Source organism: Leuresthes tenuis, unplaced genomic scaffold, assembly GCF_036924035.1.
Source record: "Leuresthes tenuis unplaced genomic scaffold, fLeuTen1.0.hap1 SCAF_20, whole genome shotgun sequence".
NCBI lineage: Eukaryota > Metazoa > Chordata > Actinopteri > Atheriniformes > Atherinopsidae > Leuresthes > Leuresthes tenuis.
Genome location: NW_027325374.1, coordinates 8081815 through 8107491, shown reverse-complemented (window position 1 = coordinate 8107491; position 25677 = coordinate 8081815). Strand labels below are relative to the sequence as shown.

General features: G+C 41.1%; 1 protein-coding gene across 5 annotated transcripts in view; it reads right to left on the bottom strand.

Moving 5' to 3' along the window:
* Positions 1 to 25677, bottom strand: part of usp54b (ubiquitin specific peptidase 54b) — a 62286-nt gene that overhangs the window by 3095 nt on the left and 33514 nt on the right. For 4 of the 5 annotated variants that reach the window (XM_072373191.1, XM_072373192.1, XM_072373193.1 and 1 more), the window contains 12 exons: positions 23112 to 23258; positions 19975 to 20124; positions 19263 to 19455; positions 18856 to 19038; positions 18306 to 18525; positions 14814 to 15194; positions 14409 to 14536; positions 14157 to 14315; positions 7733 to 7880; positions 3634 to 4445; positions 2322 to 2449; positions 2103 to 2234 (listed from right to left, as the gene is read on the bottom strand). In XM_072373191.1, coding sequence (XP_072229292.1) covers positions 2103 to 2234; positions 2322 to 2449; positions 3634 to 4445; positions 7733 to 7880; positions 14157 to 14315; positions 14409 to 14536; positions 14814 to 15194; positions 18306 to 18525; positions 18856 to 19038; positions 19263 to 19455; positions 19975 to 20124; positions 23112 to 23258 — 2781 coding nt within the window. Of the gene's footprint in view, positions 1 to 1745; positions 1886 to 2102; positions 2235 to 2321; positions 2450 to 3633; positions 4446 to 7732; positions 7881 to 14156; positions 14316 to 14408; positions 14537 to 14813; positions 15195 to 18305; positions 18526 to 18855; positions 19039 to 19262; positions 19456 to 19974; positions 20125 to 23111; positions 23259 to 25677 lie in introns of all 5 variants that reach the window. The other variant, XR_011909183.1, reaches the window with a different exon arrangement.

Below are 25677 nucleotides of genomic sequence, written 5' to 3'. Positions count from 1 at the left end.
AAAACTGTCCTCACAAGGGATCATTTCTGCTCTGTTTGGAGAAATGGGATCTCACTAGTGTTAGGCTGTGACAAGCATGTGCTTAAACCTTCGAACATGCTTGCAGCTGTCAAAAACAAGCACCCTCTTCAATTTGAGGATGAGGATGATGTCTGATGTCTCCCCTCCTTTGATTAGTCATTGTTGGATAAGTTCATGTAAGGATCATTAAAAGCATAATCTATTTTCAGTAAAATACTTTTCAGACAAGCTGTGTTTCCTTCCCATTGCTGTGAAAACAGGAAGTGGTATGATTGTGTTGATGTCAGAAAAAAAATCTCAAAGAAACAACCAATATCACTAACATGATTTCCATTTGTGATAAGCTTCCCTTTAACCACTGCCGCTGCTATTACAGCCGCTACTTCAGCTAACAATGCTAATTTGTATTTGTTCATTCACCACCACTCACCTCTATTATTACAGGTTTTATTACTATTGTTAATGAGCACTGTAACAAATACTGACCAAAATAGTTCTGCAGCTACCACTACAAGGGAGTATATTGCAGTTGCACATGCAGGACTCCAGGGACACTATTTGTGCACAGAAATGGTCCCCTGCGAACACGCTATTCCACTAACGGATCATCTGAGCACTCAAACCCTGTGAAAGCACCCAGGGTGCTTGGCTTTTGAGACTAATCAAATACCACAGTTATGCTGCTAGAGACAATATTGTTATGTGATATATACAACAACATCACAAGAGAATACTTTGGTTCGATTTGCATCAGCCCCAGCTCCCAAAGCAAAGTCGGTGCAAAAACCTGAAGTGACACCGCAGCTTATCAGACTGGTTTTTAAAAGAAGAAGAGATTCAGAAGTTGGAAATTAGCTGCACTGTTTCTGCAAGTGACCACAACAAGGACTAAACTTTTTGTGATTGTCATGGTTTATCTGTTTTTATTATCTTGTTGTTTTCTATGTGAACTTTGAACTTGTATTCAGGAACAGATGTCAGCTGGTTTTGCTTTCTCTGTTTGTTGCTTCCCACCAGTGTCCCGTTTCTTTAATTGCTCCTCACTTATTTTCAGAGGTTATTACCCCCTGTGCTTTTATACTCCCCTGCTTTTTCAGTTAGTTGCCAGTTCCATGCTGTCAGTTTCAGCAGTCTGGTCTCAGTCAGTTCAGCTCTGTTCTGCTCAGCTGATTCTTGTATCATGGATTTATGTTTTGGATTGTGTCTGAATTCCTACTGTACAGCTATTTTTGTTGATTTGTTCTTTATTGAAATTGTTGCTTATTATAACCATCATTCTACCAATGTTTTCATTTTGATCTATCTTTTACATGACAATGATGATGAGTGATGGACTAATAACAGTAAAGAGGGGTGATTGGTGTTTTTTCATAATCCTTAATTGAGGCTACACTGCAATCTTAATGTTCATTTATCCTCTAGGGTAGGAAGAATTTTCAATTTTAACACAGATTAAATACAAGGAAGAATATCACCTCTGGCTCTTCATAGTTATTTGAAATCAGTGAACATTCCTGGGATGCAGCTATGTGCAAACTGATATTTTGCCTACTTTTGTGCCAGATGAGTCTAGTTTGGCCTAATTTTGAAATTTCTCCCAAATGCACTTATCTGGCACACAAAGCAGCAAAACTAAAACTCCGGTGAGTTTGCTGCAGATGCAATTTAACGGTATTTTCCTCTAACAAAAACTTACTGCGACGTTAGCTCAGCGCAATGTTTACCTGTGAAGCAGTGAAGGGAAGTGGTGATGAGAAGGTGCTGGTGATGAAGAGGATGGAGGAGGTGATAGTGGTGGAATAGCAACAGGGACTCAGAAGAGAGGAAGTAAGCAAGGAGAGGCACTGACATCAGCCTGCTTCACCTTTGAAAGAGACAGAGGAGAGAAAAGGAAGAGAAGCAGGGAGCAGGGGCGCAGATTGGAAACAGAAAAGCAGGACAAAAGGAAGAAATGAGACAAATGACGGGGGAGAAGAGAACAGGGAAAAGCAATGTGTAAAATGCGACCATGGGACATCAGGCAGATGCAAATAAATACCACGGCCACATGGCGGCAGCAGAACACAGGAAGTTGTACTCACAAAGCTGCGAGTTGCAGTCAGGCGGCTGCGGCGCGAGGTCACCACCGTGCCGCTCAGGCTGCGTCCTATTCGCCTCTGGTTCTCCCCATCATTAGGCTCCACCCCAAAACGCAGATCCTGCAACATCATTGGCTGCAGAGGGAGAAAATGTCTGTCATATGCCTGGAAATGGATCCAACACGTGAGGGTATCCTATTAAAATTATTATGTAGGTGTTGCCTTGTTGAGGTAGGTGGGGGTGTTGGTGCAGTCTGCCCCGTACACACTCCTCTCCATGTCTGCATTTGGGGTCTTGGAGCGAGCCTGCCCTCCCACCCTGGATATAAGTCTCTCTGATGGGCTGCAGCCTTGGAACACACAGATGGTGAAAATATGAACATACTGTAGCTTGTTCTGCAAAACATCCCATAAGTTAAAACCCCTTTTCCCCATGCTCCTCATTTACATCTAAGAAATTTATAAACTAAACAAAAAAACCTCACTAAATACACGAATACGAATACATTTTAAAATTAATGCCAAAAATATATCAAGAAAATCTTTTCATTGTTAAAACAAAAATGTTTCATTAAAATCTCTGCTATAGTCTTTCATTTTTGTTTCAAAATTCACAAAGTACTGCTTTTCTGAGGTGAAAAGGGCATAGATTAAATTTTTTTATGGTTTTATTAACATTATTTTTTAATTTTGAGACAGAATTTTGTCACAAGCAGTTTGTATGTTCTGTCTGTGCATGGGTTCCTCCCAATGCCAAAAATTTGCATGTCAGGTTTTTCGTTGATTCTAAAGAGACCATAGGAGGGAGTGTGAGCGTGCATGGTTGTTTGTCTAACTGTCTGATTTGTCTCTGTGTTGGCCCTGCGATGGTTTAGCAACCTTTCCAGGGTCTACCCCACCTTTGAGGACATCTACAGAAAAGACAATATTCTGAGGCCACATCTAATTTATTTACAAGAAATAAAAGCGAACACAGAGGTGCAGCTTTTTAATCTGACACCACCATGTCGACTGATGGAGACTCGGTGCCTCTTAATATGAATACGCTTCCATGAACATGATTTGCAGATTTTAGGTTTTATGGATAATATGCTGTTCTTATATTGTTGCCATTTCTGTGTTCCCTTTAGGGGTGGGGTCAATAAATTATTCATAGGTTAATAAGGTTAGAATTAAGAGTGAAGGGAATTAATTATGTCAGTGCTGGGACCTCATTGAAACAAGCCCACTTGTGTGTGTGTACATGTTTTTGTCATGATGGGGACCATAAACTGACAAAACACCATTTTTATGGGGACTTCCTGTTAACATGCGAACCAAATTGTGGTTCTTGGGAGTACCAAGTGAATTTTGAGAGTTAAGACTTAATTCTGGAGAAGAATTAGGAATTAGGTTTATTTGGGATTAAGGGAAGAGTTAGAGTTAGGCTTTCAGTTGTGACAATTAAGGTTAGGGTAGGGGCTATGGAATGCATTGTGCCAAGGTAGTATCTCCATAGAGACACAGAAACAAATATGTGTGTATGGGAGTATACCTGTCTTCCCAGCCAGCAGACTGGCCTGGTAAAGGGAGTCAAGCTCAGACAGCTCAGCCTCCTCACTGTCACAGCAGGGGTCACTCTGCAGCCCTGGCGCATGCTGGGAGCTGAAGTGCCCTGGAGAAGACTGGCAACTGTAGCTGTGGTTCTGACTGTACATCTGCGGTCTGATGGGAACACAGCGGTCTGGGGGCGTGTCATATGGCGTCACCACGGCATCGGGGCGATCCAAACTCCAGGAGGACCAATGACGTGTGCTGCTATCTGCGGTGGCTCCGTGTTGCTGCCAATGGTGAGGTGGGTCAGGGGAGTGAGGTTGGGGTGGCTGCCAAAGCGGTGTGATAGGTTTTCTTTGCCCAGAAGTTTCCAGAGGAGGTGGGGGGGGAGGAGTAGAGGGAGGAGGTGGAGCCTGTGCAGGTTCAAGGTGTGTAGGCTCTGAGGTTTGTGTGATGTGTGTATCCCAGAGACGCAGAGGAAGCGAGGGTAATGAAATGGCTAAGTGCTTCCCCAGGGGTCTGACACTCACCCCTCCTGCCTGCAGCAACTCACACAGCCTCACCCCTGTCCCCTCCCTCCCACCCTCACCTTCCTCCCCTCTCCTCCCCAAATGCCCATCCTCTTCACCCCCTTGGCGGGAAGGGCCGCATGGGTGAGGGATACTGAGGGTGAGCGTGGGACGAGGGAGAGTAGGTCTGTAGGGGGGAGGGGGCAGTTCTTGGTCCAGAGCAGCGTCCTGGCTGGGCGTTGCCTGGTCCTCTTCCTCCTCCTGATTGGATGTCAGCAATACTTGGACCGAGCCAGGCTGTTCACTGGAGGACACAAGAGAGGGTGGGTGTCAAAAAGAAAAAAACAAACCAAAAAACTGAGCTGCTCTGATGCCAGGTGAGTTACTGCATTGAGGGAAGGTCTCAACAGCATACCAGTATATACAAACAGATAAACACACTTACAGAACAGGTAACACACTATGATGCAGCCTTGTGCAAGCGTTGCTCTGTGTATGGCAGCCATGCTGTTTATGAGTCAAGCACAAACTCAGTTGCATTGTCTGAAGTATCGCAAACTTGACTGACTGATCTGAGCGTCTCAATCAATCAAAAATGTTACTTTAGTCATAATTTCAAAGCAGGAATCTCTACTTTGCAGCACCAAACTCCGCCACAGGGTTTCAACACTTAAAAAAATCTGGCTTCTATGACATGGAGAGATTTCGTCACACTAGGTCAATATATCATTTTATTGATTCACATTGACTGTTATGTGGGTGATATGATAAATGATGTACATTAGTGCACCCTCTGTGCAGACATTTGGCACATGTTCTGTGCTCTATCAGTGCTGCAATGTATGTGTTGGCATGTGTGAATAAAACTCTGTAAATGTGTCTATTTTGTGTGGTGTCCACAGTTGTATGTGTCTACGTAAGTGCCAGCCTACATCCCCCTCATAAACTCTCCTGTCTCTTTTCAGCCTTAGTAATTACCCAGAAGGCTTTGCAGCTTTGAGCTATAAATCAGATTCTTATGTTGATCAATAAAGGAGAGGAGGAAAGTAATAAAAGAAGCTGAGTGCTGTGAGCTTTACCTCCACCTACTCTTTCCCTTCAGTTCCTCTGTTAACAGTTGGATTAACTTTTTCTGTTAAAGTTCTGTGTTCTAATGAAACACAGATTAAAATCAATATAAACAAGTTCACACATCCAGTCATTGTCTCCACCTGTGTATTTACAAAAAGTTGGTTTACAGCACAAAAGTAAAGCTCCCCTTAAGATGTAATGGAAGAAGGTTATAAAGCAAATTTTTATGACCACCTTTAGGACAGCTATGCACTTCTTTGTTATTATGGATGTCAGTCAGATTAGCTTGCATGAAAGTAAATTTTAAGCATGTATGTTAACATATATGTTTACTTTCCTGCAGTAAACCCTACAATTAGCCAACCCTAAGAATACTATGTGAAATATCTTTGGTTAATCACACCCTTCTTTAAAAAATGTTTACAGTTGCTAGACATATTTTAGCATGACTCACTTTTACTCCTAAACCAATATGGACTTCCAGCAATGACTCTGACTTGGTCACACGAAATCTGTGCTTTCACTTCACTGAGAATAGGCTATTGATATCTTTAGGGAAAATTGTAGACTCAAAACAGTGAAAACTAGTAAAGTAATACTTAATATGCAGATGCTTGACAACATTTATTACCTGAAAACCTGAAAAAAATCACATATAGGGACAGCAGTAAATGTGTCCCTATGTTTGCAGCGTTGTGCTTGAATTTTGTGTGAGTATGCTTTTATTTGCATTTTGGAACATGAAATGAAGGAATGAGAAATTAGATATTCCTTCTCTGATTCACAAGTTTGTGCTGCCCCTGAGAAATTTGGGCATTTTTCTTGTATTCTGATTGGTTTTAAAGGCTGTTTTCTCTTATCTGTCCATGAAGTAATAGTCTCCTCTTTTTGCACAATATTCTTTAATCAATAGTTCTTATTCTAACCTGTGAGAAAGTAAACACGTGACTTGAGAAAAGTTGCTGCAGCCAATTGCTACTGTCAATATTCAGGTAGGAAAAGGCAGGGAGAAACAGGCTGGTCAAACAGACTTAAATGAAACATATTTTGCAGTCTATTGAAGAAATAGTTTAAAATTTAACCCTGAATCACAAAATCAGAAGAAGTGTTTGGGTTTAAAGTTGCATTGCTCTGAATTGGACATAATCATACTACTGATGTACACTGATTTCGATAACATCTGATGTTTTCATTTCAATTTATTTATTCACATTTATGCAGTTTTACCAGCTAAAACAGCCAAGATGTTATTGTTTTGAACTCCTTAGTTTATTGTCTGTCTGTTATTACTGCAAGATGTGCTCATCGTGACACGAAGTAAAGCAAGAATTATCCCAGAAGGCGGTTTTTAGTATTTTGTCACGTTTGTCTTATTTCAGAATTAGTCAATGTGATGATGTCTCAAATCATATTCATGTCACTGTGCTTTACAGGATTTTAACTGGAGTCAAAATTAAGGTAGTTTGAATGTGTGTGGTGTAGCCCTTGGTCAATGAGTGAAAGGCTGCAAATAGTAAATGGCCCCTTCCACTTTTCTCCTATTTTCTGTAAGCATTTGTAACAATTTGTACAAATATTCAGCTTAGGCTTCAAAATATCCATTAGGTAAAATCTGTTGCTTAAAAGTTTATCTCAGATCAAAAAATTGTAATCCATTAACTTTTTGAAGACAAAGATATTATGTCCATTTAATAGAACACCTTCTGATCACTCTATGTGCCTTTGGTTGATTAATGATTTATTATCATCATTTAATTTAATTTCACTGATTCCATAACTCAGATTCTAAATGCATTATTTTACTTGTTCTAACTTTTACACACAATGTTCCAGAGTGCTAAAATTAGCACATTACATTAAAAACAGCTTGACTTACAGTAACACAAACACAGCAGCAAAGAGCAAGAAAAAAACACAGCAGAAGATCTGCGACTGCAGTCACACAGCAGCACACAGGACAGAAGCATAGTGACGGACTGCAGATTTACAGTGCACAGGAGGATAGATCAGCAGCACACAAAGAGCAGAGGGAAGCCTTGGCAGCACACAGCTACAAAGAGAAGCACAACAACAATGAAGGGAAGCAGTGAAGCAAAAAGAAGCTGAGAGCAACTCTTGCCTCTCTCTTTTTATTCTCAATGGCAACACAGCAAAGCAGGTTTTTACTGCATTGCAACAAACACATGAAGGGGACAAGAGGTAACTTTTTAGTTAAAGGTGTGCGTTTGAGAACACACATTCAGACACACGTACAGCAGGATGTGCTACAGGGTCACAAAAACAAGGGTTCTGGGATATTTGGCCAGCCAGCACTGAAGACACACACATGAGGGGTGTAGAGGCATTTTCAGACAACCAGCACCCAGAGGACACACACAGAGGAGTCCTGAGGTGAGTTTGAGGACGGTGAGCTCAGGACACACACGAAGTGAGTGAGGGGAAAGCGAGGAGAGGGGGGAATCTGAAGTGATTTTGATACAGCCACCGCTGCAGACACATAAGGGAGGACAGTGGTGGTACCTGCGAGGCCCCTGTGGGCGGGCGTTTCCTGTCTCCCGTTCCATTTCTTGTTCCTGCCTGCGTTTGACTGGACCCCCAGTGCTCCTCATGCACGCGGCTACAGCCAATCCGCTATGAGCGTTAGCCTCATGCAGGGGTCTGAGCACAGCTGAGGATGTTAACAACAGAGCGGGAGATAAAAGAGATAAAGAGATATAACGACAGAGTGGCAGCGAGAGAAACAGAAAGGGAGCAGAGCAGGAAACAAAACAAGAGAAGGGATGAGAGTAAAAGATCAGGACAGAGACACAACATGTGGACAAAAGAACAAGTGAGACAAACAGAGACAGAGAAGAGAGAAGCAGAGCAGAAGGAGTGGTTATGGGGGAGGGAGCCTGCATGCATTTAACTCCTCTACCATAAGTTAATACGTGTGTATTTTATATATGTGCAGAATTGCAAAGTGGGACACTTAGTTTTGAGTTTCTTCTAAATTTTTCGTACAGAAACTGCCTCAACTAACTTCAAAGCACTGGTTAAATCATCAAACCAAAAATAAGTAGGAGCAAAGCCACAAGCCTGTGTACATTAATGTACTGAGACAATTTAACAAAAACTCAGCAACATCCACTTAGTGAGTTTAAAATTCTGCTGTCTCTGGCAATAACAGCGAGTGCTTCTTATCATGCTTTGTAAAAACCTGATGAAACATTCAGCAGCTGCTCTGATTTGGGTAATTTCAAACTAATTCAGCAGCTGCAGTGCAATATTTTATTCTAAATTACTACTTCAAATCTGCTTCAGCTCTTATTATTTTCCAGAACTGTGCAAAAGTGTTGAGCCAAACCGTACTTGTGAAACAGTGAACTGTGAAACAGATGCAGCGGTTTATTGAAACTTGGAAACTTAAATGTAAACACAGTATAAAGATCCAAATACAGAGTTTGTACAGTTTTAATAAGCTTGAAAGTCAATGTTTGGTCTGAGCACTTTTACTCTTCAATACAGTCTGAACACTCTTAAACACGCTTTCTTGTATTTTCTCTAAGTAGTCTTCAGGAATAATTCTCCAGTCTCCTTGAAGGACATCCCAAAGCTCTTCTTTGGGTGTTGGCTGCCTTTTGTTCTGTTCTCTGTCAGGATGATCAACATAGCCTCAGTCATGTTGAGGTCCAGGCTCTGGGGAGGATTCATCATTTTCAGTCCAGGTCTTGTGTCATTTGGCATATCTCAGCCTTTTCTCCCTGTTTCCCTTCCTTAAGAAGACCATTTCTGATGAGGCTTTGGCCAACAGTAGATGAATCAACTGAAGGTCTAGATGCATCTCTCAGGTCCTGTGTCAGGTCCTTGTTGGATTTTTCTCCTATTTATTTACGACATCACTTTCACATTTTGTTTATCTGCTGTAGATTTATTTTATGCCTGCCAGTTCTTCTTTTGCCCTCCATTGGTCTGACTTCCTAAAATTTTTATGGACACACTGGACACCATGCTTAGATATGCCAAGTTTTAGGCTAATAGCTTTCTAGGAAGTCCCTTGTTGGTGCAAAAAAATCATTTTTGTCTGTCAAAATCTTTCATCTTTATAATTTTCCAAAGATGAGAAACACAAATGGGAACTGGGAACACATTATGTAACACAATTCCTAAATATACAATTTAACACTGGTTCTTCGCCAAGTTGTCGGTTATGTGTAGACACAAAACTGGTTATTCCCTTGAGTTAGGTGCCCTTTGAAGATTAACTGCTTTAGTCCGTGTTAAGTAGCTCAGGTTCTCAGGTACAAGGACTTGACTGAATATGAGTGAAAAAGCAGCCAATGTCCAAAGAAAAGCTTTTAAAAATCTTCAGAAAGCCTGGAAAACTATTTTTCAAAACCATTACGGTTAAGATTTAAGATTAAATCTGACTGCTTGGAAGCAAATTATTAAGAAAATAGAGACTAATAGATCAAGACTTTTGCACTATACTGCATAACTAGTGAATTTATAGGTTTTGCAGCATTTAGAGCAACCTACCGTAGCAAACTGGTGTATACATGCTCATTAATATGGATGTTTTTATCATATCCTGTAACATGATAATTCTGGTCATCACATTAGTAAAGATTTGTTACCCTCTCAGCTAATTTTCACCATCGGAGAATCTTCAGAATTGTGAATAAGGTGTTCACATTAGAATTCTCCAGATTTATATAAAAAGAGTGATACCTTATCTTTTTTTTTCAAATAAAGATGTTTACATGTATAATGCCTGGATACCACAAAAGTAAATGCACTCATAAAGGATAGCAGAAAAATACCTTCAGACCGACTAATATCTTTTCCCACTTTGCAACTCTGTTGTGACCGCATCAGTCTGCACAGTTACATGCACAGCTGAGTCGAGCCACGGTTACAGCTTGACTGGGCCATTGTGCTGGACCACTGTCCTTGTCCCAATGAACAAACATGGGGAGCAGAAATGCGTTATTAACTGAAGTATGTCCAATGCCACGACGCTGTGGATCATCATGGATCGTCATTTATGTAAGTATAGCCAAATTCACTGCACATATGTTGACAAGTAGTCTTAATGGGACTATTTTCAGTCATAATTTCTGACAAAAGAAACAGAGAGTTTTGTTGGGAATTAAGCTTTATTAATATACACCTAAGCGTCACAGCTTTTACAAAAAATAGAGCATAAAGTTTTTATAAACTTTTGAGCACATGTGACGCACATTTAAGTCATTTAAGTAATTTAAGTCTAGTAGAGCAAATACATGCCGGAGTGATTTGATCCCCAAACCGATTATCAGCGTGTCGTTAGTCCAGTTTAGAGAAGCTCTGTTTTGGTTGAACTAACATGTTCACATGCATTTTATTTTCTAAAAGTAGATGTAAAAGTAAACATTAGATAAGAGATGAGATAAACTGAGGCTACGTTCATGAAGCCACAAACACCAAAGACAAGAGTCAAAAGATTTTCTTTGAAACATTATTTTTCTTTCCTTGAGAAAGCTTTCTTTGGTGTGTAGCCTTGTGAACGTGCCCTGCAAGGTGTTAGTTGGGTATAAAAAAGATGCATAAGAGACATCATCCATCTTGGCTTGTGTTTACAGACTGAAAGAATGATAGAGGCAGAATAAAGGAAGGTTGATGGCAGCTCTGTTGCTGTTGTTGGCTGTAGCGTCCTCTAAAACACTGAGGCAGATTATTTAGAGTCTGGCTGAATCCATCGATACGGATGTGGGAACTCAAATTCTGTTACATAATCACACTGATAGTGATGCCATCTGTTCGTTCACAAGTCGTCCTTTCACTTGATCAAGGTTGAGTCTACTCTCATTGGAGTGTGTGCATGTGTGTCAGGTATGTGAGGCTGAACATACTGAACACACACACACACACACACACACACACATACAGTTGAACAGATAGGACATGACACAATAATCCCTGATGTAGATTTAGTTGGTGCTAAGTCAAAGAGTAAAACCTACACACATGCAGCTTATGTAAATACCACATACACTCAGATTTCTGTAACACAGAAAATCACAAACGCAACATGTAATTTGTGGATGCGTGAACAAAATGCACATAATAACATACACTCACATATATACCACTAATATTCCAAAGACACAAATTAAGCTGTCTGTTGAGTGTTATCTGACATTATGTTTGAAGTAATTTAAAGTCATGTCCAAGTCAGCTCACAAGTCTGCAAGTTAATATGCATGTCTGTCATCTGAATGTCTCTTAGTATGTATAAATAAACTGTAAACTACATTTAACGACCAGTTTGAAACATTATACACGTAAAATACAAAAGTAAGAGTATAAAGTAGCAAAATAAAGCGACAGCTGAGCTGACTTAGCAATGTAAATCAAATAGTTTAAAGTTGATGTTTGATGGGAAAGGCTTACACAGCAAAACCACAGCTGAGATTATGTTCATAATGATGGTTTTGCTTTATTCTATTAAAAAACTAAAAATATATTGCGCTGAGATTACACGTGCAGTAGAAATCTCAGCTTTAACTGCGATTCAAGCGTGTGCACGTGAATGAGCTTGAGCCTTGCACCTCTTGTTTGCACAGTGCCCCGCCGTTTATCTTCTTCATTTATCTTCAAAATCTACTTCACTTTGAGAACCAACAGTGGCGTTAAAAGCAACAAAACACGCCTGACTGGACAGTTTGATTTGTGGTTGAGTTGTTAATGCCCACTCAGTCTGAGGTAATAAAGACAGTCAAAATTTGCACTTGTCAGTCACACACATTGTGGGAACTTTGAGCGCTGACCTTTACATGCAGTTTTCCACTTGTTTTTTCAACCAATTCCTTGTGTCTTTGTGCAACTTGTTTCTTTTCTAAACATACCCAAATCTACACAACATGCAAACTTAAGGGTTTTTGAAGGGTTACAATGTTAGACGTCAAGCCAAAAAAGCATTTTGTAAATAACAATAATAATAATAAATAATAATAAGTGACCTCTTTGACCGCCAAATTTGTATTAATTCATGTTTTATTCCAAGTGTATGTCTGTGCCAAATCTCCTCCAGTCTTTCTTGAATTATCATGTTCAAAAGTTATTGTGCAGAAAACAAGGGCATAACTGCTGTGTTTTCAACCACTGGCTACGGATTCCAGTTCTAAAGACTTAAGTTTCTAATCCTTGCCATCACTATTTAATTTTTTTTAAGAGTTCGACAAGAATCTGCTTAACTTCAGGAGTGAGATGGTTTGTTTTAGAGAAACCTCTTGCAAGTCTTCCACATAGAACAGGAGAGACACAAAATACTGAGCAGGTGATTACAATCACAAATTAACTCAAGACAATCAGATTAACCAGGCAGAACCTCTAAGAGCTGCCATTTATGATTGTGGTCATACCTAAAATCAGTCCGCAAAGTATTGGATGCTGATTCATCTATACTTTTGTGTTATAGTCACAAATTGATAGCCTTCAAAGACAGATTCTCTTATTAATGTTGGTATTCTTGCAGAATCCAGAAGCTTTATAAGGTCAGGATCTGCTGAACTCCTTGAAACTAAGTAGACTTGAAACCATAAACCCACCAGTAAAATGTTAACTGATAATCAAAACAAGTGATAAGACTTCTAAAGAAGAGATCACAGTTACTTTCAGCAATTTACCAGCTAAATCTACCAACTTCATGCTGAAGTGGAAGTTTGTGGCTAAACTGAGGAAATTCCCTTCAATTATTTAGGAAATGTGCTCACAATAATGGGAGAGACGGACAACCTGAAAACATGATGCCTACAGCCACAGCTGTAGCAGTCACTGGTGCAGAAACATTGCCAGTGAAACACTTTCAAACATCTATTGTTGGTCCATGCCCCCAGTTTGTTATAATATACAACTTTGTAGCCCCGAAATACAAAAGAATAATGCGCACAAGCTGAAGGTTGAGTGAGTGAAGGTTGCAATGGACATAACCTTCAACGCCACCAAGGAAATGATAGAACTGTTGTTACAGGCAATATACTAATCCTTACTGACTGGGTATGAATTGCTTTAAATGTGTTCAGTTAGTGGAGTGCCCCTCAAAGTGTGATGGAGTCTAGTCTCAAGTGTAAGGCTATGAGACACGCAATCTCATGGTCACATGAAGACAGACAGGTAAATATATGATATGTCAATATGTATGGAATATGTACATAGAAACACACACAAGATAAACACAAACTCTGGAGGATTGCCACGACACGAGGGCTCTGAATTTGAACTGGCTTTAAATGGGAATCATCCAAAAAGATTTTTCCCTTTATAGCTGGACTGTGAATGTCTCACAGGAGTTTTCAAGTTAATCAAAACTGACATGATGGCAGTGATTCGTTCTCCACTCTGTCCAGCGAACACAGCTGGAACTGTTAGACACACTCTTACTTTGACATAAAAAGCACTGAACTAGCTGACACATTGAAAAAAAAAAAGAACACCAGTGAAAAGAGACAGATGGAGAGACCGACCAACAGATGGGAACGAGGACATAGACGAGGTCAGACAGAAGCGTGGACACACAAGTCACTGTGTCTGCTAACTAGACAACAGGCGATAATGTGACCTTAAAGCTGTAATGCAGCTGTAAGATTTCAGCTTAAAAATCTGATCATATTACAAAGGTTTATACATGAGTGCTTCTTTGCTGTTTCTAAATAGAAAGCTGGTGCAGCTTTAATTTTCACCCTTGTCAAAAGCGAAAAAGCATTGTTGATGCAGTATTAGTGTGGGCGCTGAAGTGTCAAGCACATACACCTGAAAACGTAGGTAAATAAAGCTACTAAATAACACTAAAGGCAAGTAAGGCAGTAAGTATTCTGATATTTAGTTCTTTAACTTGCCGCTCTTATTGGAAACATCTCAAACATTGTCTTTCTCCCCCAGAACCCACTTCTACCCTTCTTTCTTTTTCTTTTTTCATCCATACCCTGGTGCTGGAGTTGGTCCAGGTCCATGAATTTGCTGGGTTTGGGGTTGAATCCCATGGCCGCCTCCCGCTCCGCCTCCTTCCGCTTCTGCTGCTCCTGCTGGCGGGCTCTCCTTGCCACCTCCTCCTGCAGTTCATCCAGCTCACTGCGCCCTGAGCCTGAAAACACACATGATGAAAAATTAAAAGGTTAATCAAATTAAATTAACTTTACTTACTGTACTTTAAGCAAACACATGTAGAAATACATACCTATTTTAATGCTGCCGCCCCAGCTGGGTGAAGGCAGCTCCTGCAGGATGGCACTGCTGCTCTTTGACTTGGGCACCGAACGCCATGATGGTCCTGACATCAGCACCCGTTTTTGTTGCCCTACTTCCCTGTGGAAAGATACAGACAGGGGAAGACACCAAGATAAACAAACAGGCAAAAGGGGAAAATGTTGATAATTCAGACAATACAGTCAGTGTACACTGCTTAATCTGTTGTTATTAAGCACTTGTATTGGACCATTTGTTCTTGTTAATGTCCAGTTTGTGTTTCATGCCGATAAAGTGAAGAGGAACAGAATAACAAGAGAAACTAACAGGAGGGAAACATAATGAACAACAAAAACTGAGTGCAAGAGACAGTAATTCTTATTTGTGAGTGTCCTACCTGTCAGGGCTGCTGCTATTTCTCTCACTGCTTTCGTAGCCACTTTCCATCCTCTGGATCAGACGTGGCTGGTGCTCCACCCCTCTTAGAGGTGGAGGAGCAGGGGGACCCATTGTCCGCCCGCTGCCCAGAGACCTCGGCTGCCCGACCAGCCCGAAGCCAACCTCCAAGTCACTGATTTCTCTCCCTTCCACTTCTTGCAGTCCCGACTGTGGAATATGTCCCTCCAAGGGGAAGGAATCCTGCGGGTTTGGAGGGAGAGGGGGGCCAGGTACAGTGTTGTAGCCCAAACAGGTGTCTCTTTGTCGTGTGAAGATACTGTCAATGTTCAGGGCCTCTCTCCTTGGCCTCCAGGTTGGCCGGTAACGACTTCCAGAAGAGCTACAGACCAAGAGAAAGGTATTTTAAAAATAATGCTGTAATAACAATTCAGAATGTGTGGATTGAGAAGAAACGTTGTAAAAGATAGTTGAATAATTTATTCTAAAAGGTCTTCAAAAACAAAAATGCATACAGAGGTAATAAATATTAATTTCAGTAGTACTGTTATAAGCACTTATGCAACTCTGCTCTGTTGATGTGATATTAAAAAAATAAGAGGACACAAATCAAATTTATAACACTTAGGGAACATATAGTGAAAGAGAGATTCAAAGTTTACATTGATATTCAGAATCTCAATGCTAATACAGGAGTGGGCAAGAAGAAGGCAGTTATTATCCTGGAAATAGGTAACTTTGGAGTAGCAAAGTTGCAGGTATTCTGGTTGTATTCATATAATGTTGGATTTTAAATGGATATCTGACAATAAATTCAGAACCTGGATTTGCAGAGGGCTCTATGCCCTAAACTGTTTGCAACAAGCATTTCTTAGTTGCTAATTTTCCATTCTGAATGGAAATAATAATTAAAGTAATTCAGGACATAAGATGTAAATTTCAAGTTGCAAACCTCAGAGTCATTTTGGGCATATCCAATTACAGCTCTTTCAATTTTCTTGTAAACTAACTCTTTTCATCCTTACTTAAATGATTTTGCATTTTGTAATAAATTAAATGCACTGCAGTACTCCATAGAGGTTTGAGAGCCCCAGGTATCCCAGGAGCTATGTTGTCATTGGCAGCTCCCCCCCTTATAGGGTCTCCCTTGTCAAATTGGTCCGGATTTTGTTGGGCTGACTTGGTTGACACGCCTGTGCAGCTTTGCAGAGAAGTCTGGGTTAGTGCCTGTGGACTGCCAGACCAGGATGTTTGCCCCTGCTTAAGAAAAAAAAAAGGTCCCACGGGTCAGTTCCGATTATAAGGGGTCACACTTCTCAGCCTCTCCAGTAACGTCTGTGCTAGGCTGCTGCAGAGAACAATTTGGCAGGTAGTTGAACCTCAGATTCAAGACTACTGGGGTTTTCACCCTGCTCATGGAACACTGTACCAGCTCTTTACCCTCACAGGTATATCGGTTTGCATATTAGTTTGCATTGCCTGAAGTAAGTCAGACCAACTTTTGGCACGTGTTAGGCTTCACAAGGTCTGCCTTTTGTCACAAATTCTGTTTGTAACTTTATGGACAGAATTCTAGGTGCAGTCAGGGGCTGGAGAGTTTCCAGTTCTGTCAGCTTAGGATTCATCTTTGCTTTTTGCAGATGATGTGGTCCTGTTGGCTTCATTGAGCAGAGAGCTCCAGAAAGCACTGCAGGAAGTCGAAGCTGCCAATTTACCGGTTGATCTATGTTCCAACCCTCACATATTGTATGGACATGAGCTGTGGAAACAGACCAAAGGAATGATATCGCAAATACAAGAGAAACAAGCTTCCTCCACAAGGGTGGCTGGGCTCACCCTGAGGGATAGGTTCTGCCATCTGGGAGGGGCTTAGAGTAGACTGGCTGCTCCTCCTCATTGTAAGGAGCATGTTGAGGTGGTTCCAGCATCTGGAGACACTGCGTGCCTTCCAGACATCTGCCTTGGGGCAGACCCAGGACCCGCTGGAGAGATCATATCTGTCGGCTGGCTTGGAAGCAACTCGTGTCCCCTTGGAAGAGCTGATGGAGGTGGCAAGGGAGATGAGGGTGTGGGGATCTCTGAGGCGCTGAGAGTGTTGCCCCGGTGACCCGGTGCCGGATAAGTGCCAGACAATGGATGCATTGCGCTTCTGAATATCAGACCAGTGTAATAATAAAATAATTCACATAAAAGTACGGAATGCAGATCTGCATTTCCTTCTTGTCTACACCAGTATTCATCTCAGAAACCACCAGATTTATCTTGTAACTTTTTTTAGCCTATGTTTTTGAGCCCCAAAATTCGAATAGATGACTTTCAGTGAGCTATTTAGATTTGCAGTAGAAACATACATCAAGGATATCCAGCTACCTCTGTTTGTATCTCTGTAAAACTTCAATTTCAGATTATGCTTTGTTTCCTATACCTCAAAAGTGGGAAGTTGTCTTTTGCTTTTACTTCATGGTTTGCTATTAACATGAAATCTCATCAGAAGTTATATAGTTTGCTTAACTGAAGAACTAATTATGCTATACTGGTACTTTTTTATGTTTTATATCCCAACAAGGACTTCTAACTGGTGTTCTTTATTTTTTTACGAGTCAGCGATATGAAATTCGGATTTCCCATTTCTCACTGAATGCACCATTGGTAAAGTTAATGCTGCCATTACAAAAACAAACAATGTTGAAATTTTAATCATATAACACACTTCTAAAAACACTTCTTGATGTTAGCTGCTTAAAACCTAAAAAAAACCACAAAAGAATTCAACTAAAATTAAGTCCAGAGTTTACGGAGCTGATTTGTGATGGAGGAATTATGACGTTAGATCTCAATAGTGTTATGAACTGGCCAAGGGTCCTTGTGTTCTGCTTTAACAACATGGGCCATTTAACATATGACCTGTGACAAGATCATGTCCAAAAGAGAAATCAGCAGCTTACCAGCTGTCCAAGGATGAGTAAGTGTCTGAGAATAAAATTGCATTTTGTTTTGTGATCAGAGTTCTCAGTCTGCTTACTGTATGCTCTCTCATACTGTAACAATGTGCTCCAAGAGTTGTTAAGTATTACAGACCTCAAACGCTGACCCTGAAGAAGAGAGGCAGAGTGCAGTTGAGTGGGTCACTCCACTCCGTAAAATGATACTTAGAATTTAGAATTGTAAATCCATGGATGAAAAGGGAGCTTTTACATGCCATGACATTTCATTAAGACCTCAGTAAGTTGCATCAGCTTGTGAAAAAAAGAGCATAATAGTTCTCTTTCAAAAGGGATTTTCAATATTTCAAATATATCTTTCCTTGATAGAAAATACTATTTTACTTAGGATGAGGAAGATATATCAGCATTCAGTGTGGATGATACAGAAGAAAAGTGCTACTTAAATCAAGGTTAACTTTATTACTAATCAATAAAACATGTTCACCAGGCTTGAATGTGAATTCAGTGGCAGGATGTCTAAAGCGGGATGTGAATCAATGGTGCAGTACCTGGACTTGCTCTCACTGCTCGTGCTTTCATCCTCCCAATGGGGCCCTCCGACCCCGCCCTCACAGCCCCCAACTCCTGATGAAGAGGAGGAGGATAGGGGACGAGAGGAAGAGGAGGAGGAGGTGAGAGGCCTGCGGGAGGAGAGGAGGAAGACGGCCGTCTCCTTATACTCCTGCAGGGGAGGAGAGGGAGGGTGGGGAGGACCCTCCACTGCTGACTCTAAAAGTGAGAGAAAGGGGAAGGAGTGGAGGAGCAAGTAAATCCAACATTTTTATTTATCCCACAGGGAGCAATTATGTAGGCAAGTGCAAATAAATGTGAAAATAACCACTAATGAGGTACATAACCTGAAGAGTCTGCAGTGATGAGGCACAGCAAAAAAAGAATTCATTCCCACAGAAACTTGAAAACTGACTTATGCTTCTACTTATGTCTATCAATAAGATAACAAGTATTCTTGTTTAGTAAACTCTCTTATTCCCTGAAAACACTTCAAGGTGTGGTGCTGCTAAGAGAGAGATAACTTTGCTTATGGATTTGTAGCATTACCTCCAGCGTCAGCACCAAGCGGTGGGGTGTCGATGTCGTAATTGCAGACTACTGTGGTCTGGGACTCGCTGGAGAGATGGCTGCCTGTTGACTGGTGCAGGGGTCGGCTGCGAGAAGTGCGGTGACTGGAGCTGTCAGTCGAAGAGTCAGTACGAGTATCACTGGATATAGATGGCTCCCGACCTAAGAGAGACAGGATAGATGACCCTTTAGGTAATCCTGCATATTCATGGTCTGTTTACAGTCAAAGGCCGTAAAATAAGCTCAGGCTTTGCAGTATACAGAAACAGAGGTTGGATTATAGGGTTAAAGGTCAAAACTTTGAAGCTGAATCCTCTCATACAACCAGCCGATAAAGACAAAGTAATCTCATCTGATGTGTAGCAGAGTGCTCATCTTTGCTGTACCTGAGTCTTCACTGTCGTAACCAGCTTTACTGCTGCAGTGCTGGAGTTCCAGCTGCGGGTTGGAGCTGGTACAAGGGTTGGGGCTCTCCTGCAGTATCACCGGCGTCCCACGGGGGTCAGCATAGAGCAACAGCAGGGGCTGATAGTGGCCTTTGATACAGCGAGACACTACGTCCTTCCACTTTGGGCCAATCTGGAGGTGCAGCACAGAGCAGACAGAGACACACAAAACTAAGCACACACATATATAGAAAAAATACATCTCCCTGTATAAGGTCATAACAATGTATATATTCCACCAAAAGTAGAAGGTCAAATGCATTTGTTCTGCTGTGTGCGCTAACTGATTTAACTATATCATTACACTTCATCATTAGCTCAGCCATCTAATATAATTCAGAGAGTGAAGTGTTACTAATAGGAGAGTCAAGGACATGTACATGTACATTAGTTCCTGTTCTGTTGCCTTAAGACGCAAAACTCAAGCTTCCGTCTCTCACACAAACACAAAGACTTACATAAGGCCAGGAATCAAACCTTAAACACAGCAGTCGCCACTGCTGCATAAAGCCTGACCGTGCAGCACTTAAAATAACATTCAGCACAGTTCCTGCCTTTCCTGCTCTTCTAGGCACAGCTGAGGATGCAGCAGATGCTGTACAATACATCCTCCTCATACTGCAGCATGCAAGCTCCAAAAACTGTGTCTCACCTCTTTGACATGGGCGTCGTCGAAGTACATCCACTTGCGTATCTTGGTCTGGAAGAAGAAGGTGGAGTAGTGCTTGCCGTAGTAGCACACCATGCCCACCAAGTAGAGCTCCGCCTGGCGAGCCCTCTCCTCTGTCACACGGTAGAACAACTACACAGAGAGATAGCGGAGGGAGGGCGAGAGGGAGGGGGAGGAGACAGGAAGGGAGGGGGGACATGCAGGGGAGAGGTGAGCAGTGTACAGGGGGGGCAGAGACAGAGGAGTTAATGTGAATACAAGCACATTTTTGCTCACCTAGTATACGTGCTGTATGCAGTAAGACTTCACATACTGCTGTTTCACAGAGTCTTTACTTTACTCGGCTTGTGCGGACAAATTTCACAGTGCTGCACGCCCTCTGCAGCTTTTCATGCAGAAATCTCACAATGGCATTTCAAAGGTCACTTGCTGCAGATAATACCACCACTTGTAAATTTCATATTCCAGTGTGCATATAACATAATCCTCTTTTTCATTTAATCCTGTCTGATTGTGCTTTGGTGTCACCTGTATTCACCTGCTCCTGCAAAGACCCAACTAACAATTAGTCATTAGTCTTCAAAATGTCAGAAAAAACGTTTTAAAGCCCAAGGTGACATCAAAATCCCTTTTTTTGTACTACGAAAGCCTCAGAACCAAGACTTTCATTTTACAAGGAAGTGCAGCACAGAAAGGCAGCAAATCCTTTTTAAATGTGTCTTGATAAATGCCTTTCAAGTAATAATAGATAATCAAAATCCATTTGTCGTAACGGATTCTTTGTTGCAGCACTAAAATGATCTAATCTAGAGAGAAAAAGGACAGAAAAGAGTAACAGTCTAGCAAAAAAGAGTGGAAGCAGATGCAGAAGACAAACTGGAAGTATGAGCTGCTGCAGTAAAGGAGACGGGATACGGGAGGCAGATGGATTCGCTTTTAACAGCTATACAAAAGAAAGAGCTGTAATAGATTATTTCTCAGATTCGTTTCTAACAGTTAGTTTCATCCTACAACAGCAGGGTGAAAACCACAGACAGGGCAGCAGGCAGAGACAGAAGATAGAGGGGAAAAACTTGACTCACTATAACATATTCATATTCACTAATCCATTATTCATGGATATCACTTCAGGATGCGGCTGGAGATGTTACAGCGGCATTAAAATGCATCAACATTGCTCAGTTATGACATAGAGAATCAGAGGTCGCACATATGTTTCTGTGTGAGTGTGTGAGTGTGTGTGTGTGTGTCTGCCCATAAAACAAGTGGAACAGTTGATTCTGTTGTGTGTGCCATCACTTGTAGTCTTTCAGAATGACCATTCACATGTTTAAATGGTATAGATGTATCTACTTGGTAGGCTAGCACTGGGCTACAGCACCAATTTAAAGGGCATTCACTTCCATATGAAGAGCCAACACAGTATATTCTAACAACATCTCACCTGCTGCAAACAAGCCACGTGAAATGATGAGTAGGCAAACTTCGAAGATGTAACACAAACATAGATAAAGTCATGTGAAAAGGAAAGTACATCTTCTTTTAATTCTAAGCTTCTATCTATGAGGACATAAGAAAAAAAAATCATCTGGTTTACCAGGTATCAAAATTAGGTAAATACAACCTCAAACGAACAACAACACATAATATTTTGTTTTTATGTATTTGACAAAATACTGGCCAAAACATAGAAGGTGTGTGGAAAAACCAAGTAAACTCCCTGATTCAATATCTTGTAGAACTACCTTAGCAGCAGTAACTTGGCACAATAATTTTCTTTGACAGTATGAGTCTCTCACATTATCATGGAGGAATTTTGGCCAACTCATTTTAATAAGGCTACTTCAGTTCATTGAGGTTGTGGATATCCATTCATACACAGTTCTTTTATGTCCCACCAAAGCATTTTAATGAGGTTGAGGTCTGGACTTTGACCGGACCATTTCAACATCTTGATTCATTTTTAGCCTGTTCTAAATCTTCTGTTGAAGATTTCTTGCTGTGTTTGGGATCATTGTCCTGTGTCATGACAGTAATTAATCATGTAGATGAAGTATTGTACTTAATCATGTAGAGGACTTCATGATCAACTCAATGACTGCAAGGTGCCAAACATCTTCACTTTGGTATCATCTGTCTTACAAACCGAAGCTCTGTCATGCTCTCCTTAGACAAAGGAAGCTTTCTTTTGGCAACCCAACTGAAGTCCAGACATCCTGGAGTATTTTTTGTTAAGCTATAAATTACTGTTCTGGTGTTAACAAAAATGTAAACTTCCTACTTATAATACTAATAATACTTTCAATACATTTTAATCATTTGTGTACTCTTTATTTCTTTACCTGTGGAATACAGGTGACACTAAATCATGAACCTGACTTTGAAAACACAACAATTTGGGGGTGTAAAAGGTAATGAGTGGTTTTTAAACCAGTATTGTCATTGCTTCTCTACTAAAGGCATGCCGAGGAATACGTTCGACAGGCAGCTGCCACCACACACTGACTTAGCCTTTGTACAGCATATGTGCAAAAGGGAAGGGGATGCTCAGCGCTCACACAGCGCCTGCGTTATTGTGGATAAACCTCTCGAATTTAAGCCTGAGGATCACTGTGGCTACATTTAAATATATACACAACTAACTAACGAACTCTAAAAAAAAGTATATTTAGTTGTGTGAAAATACACTTCCTACCTCAAATATTTTAAACAATGGCACTGTTTTATACAAAACTTAAAGTGAAGTTCACAAGTTTCAAGCTGTAAATCACACTTTTTCACCCTCTAACTTGCATAGAAATCTTAGTTTGTCCAGAGAAGATTTATATTTGATCACAACATATGTCTGTATAACCATATCACTATTGTTTTTTTTAAACACAAATGTCATTGTCATTCTAAAGTATTCTATTCTGCCAAGGCTTCAGATTTACAATACAGATAGAACCACCGGTTGACTTGCACACACTGTACAAAGGGCTCTTTTCACCAACAAATTGTCTTTGTATTTTGTCTTTGTATATGTCAGTTTCAGCTTACTTGCTTGGCCGCTCACACAGGTATACATGTTAATATTTTTATAAACACCATAAAATGCGTGCAGTGTTGGATCCTCTTACGTCTCCCAGACGCAGGCAGGTTCCCAGGCTATGTATGACATCCTCTGCTAGGTCAGAGTGGTCTGAATCCCACACCAGCCCGATGGACACAATCTCCGGTGAGTTCATCAGCACCCGGCGTATACGCAACACCTCCCCACAGTTACTCTGTGACGAAGAAAAGAAGGGGTAAAAAACATGGAGTGTGTGTGATTGAACAGTTTTAGTCATTATGTGTTACAAAGTACAAAGTGTGCACATTGCTAAAAAACCTTTCCTTTATTTGTCTGGTATAAAAACAATAATGCACGCAGAAATGCATACAAATAAAGTGAACAGTAAGAGAATGAGGGGCAGAGATAAAAGGAAAGAAAAAAGAGATGATGAAAGGATTTTGTTAAAGAGAACGACAGAAGAAGAAGAAGTGCTGTGCTGAGTTGTATTTGTCCCTCGGGCCTTCTGTTGAGTTCAGAACCGTGTGTTCTGAACCTTCCTTTGAGTCATGACCCACCGCAGAGCTGGTACGCACACACAACAACCACACATGCACACACGCGAACATGCACACAGTGCTGGCAGAGCAGGCTCGGAAACAGCCTGAGAACACCCCGGCAACCAGACACTTTGCCAAACACAACACTCACACACACATTATGCACAATCACACACAGAACTCTCCCTTTGTGGGCAGCGCGCCGTCTTGCACTGGCACCAGAGATGGCAGGAAGGTATTTTGCCAGGGTCTGCTCCTCAGTTCTCAGAAAGGGACACAAACACAGGCCAGGGAGCAGCAGCCAAACAGCCCAGCACTGAGACAGGGGCTTTCTGTTTGCTCAGGACACACGGTCGGGATGCACAGCCTCGGTCAGCCCTCTGTGCTGTCTCACTGCTGAGAACAGCCACTGACAACATCATTCATCAAATTACTGTACAAACAGATTTGCTCTGCTTCACAGCACAACATTGATCGCTGCAGTCTCATCTCTGAATTATACATGCAAAGATTTTTTTCCCCCTATTTTTTTCCTTTTTTCTCTTTGCAGACCTTTCCTCGAGACTGTGTGTTATATAATAGGGCTGCCGGTCAAATGACACGGTAGGCTTGCAGAATGCTGATTGTGGTATTCTTCAAAGAAAAATTAAACAACTTGAGGAAATTGTTGATGCTATGCTTCCTGACAACGCAGAAAAATCCAACTTTTTTATCAAAGCAGGGACAGCTGAGGAGACCGTCAACAGAAAAATAAACCAAACATCAACACAGAGGTGGAAAAGTTACTGCATGCATACTCTTAGTAGACAATCCAAGCTTGTCACAGTTTGGGTCTTATCTTTGTTTAGATCTCAATATTATTTTGCCGGTCACGTCAATCAGTCAAGACTGCTGCAGTCTGTGAATGGAAAATAAGCAAAATATCATATATTTGAGGCAGGAAAAACTGCAGCCCGGTGGATAAGAAAGGTTGTAAGCAAGCCAGCAGTTTTGAATCTAGCTAAACTGTTGGCAAGACGCAGCCTGCAAACGCCATTTCCATGTATTTCTTATTTCACACTTAAATCTTTCTCCTGATATGCTGTTACAGATGTGATTCTTACAGAGCTTGTATGCTCATGCGAGGTCAGTCGCAATTAAATACAGTTTTGAAATGTTCTAAACTGATCTCTAACCTTAGTCCTCATAATGTTCCTTTGAACAATAACAGTTATTTCAGGTAAAATAAAACCTGCATTAATGGAATATGGGATGAGGAAAAAAATTGTGAGTTGCACATTTGATGTATGATTTATTTTAAATGATAAAAACAAATTACATAGATATATTCCCTCTTTGGGATTAATAAAGTATTTTTCAATTAATTTAAGTTTATTTCAGGTCAGTTCAACTATCCAGATCCAAAAACTATCCTGTCTTTAATCTGACCTCCCTTACCTCCCAATACCATCACTTTGTTTGAGTAAAGCCAAAGATGGTGCTAACAACAGCTCAGCGCTGCAAGTGATGGGAGATAAAAAGAAGCAGGTTGCATGTCTCCAAAAGGGCGGCGAGCGCCATGTTAACCTTTAGGCTGTGAACGGTGTGTGTTAGTGTGCTTGCGGTACTGGAGGTGGAAGTGCATGTAGAGATGGGCAGCTGCTTGAGATGGGGCTCTTTGTGTGGACACTTTGGCAGAAAGGGGTGGGTGAGTGGAGCCAAGCTCGAACTATTCAACAGCAGCACTTTCCCATGAGGCAACACAACAGTCCACCTTCCTCACCACCCAAACATCTCCGGATCTGTTTCTGTCACTGTACTGTGATTGCTCTAAAGCACAAAGCATTTACTGTTCCTCTGACTCAAAAATACTGTATATTAGGTATGTCATTTGAAACCGCTCCTCACCTGAGCACTTAAACATGATATCCTGCTGCCAGGAGATTATGATGATAATTATGGGTTACTGTGAAGGAGGTCGACGAGGACAAATGCTTGCGATAATAGAAAGTGAGGAAGAAAATGGAAGAAAATGCAAATGAGCTGCTGATTATGTAACACAGACCCGCCAAGAAAGAAGGGGGAAAATACAGAGAAAACGACCACAGTGGCACA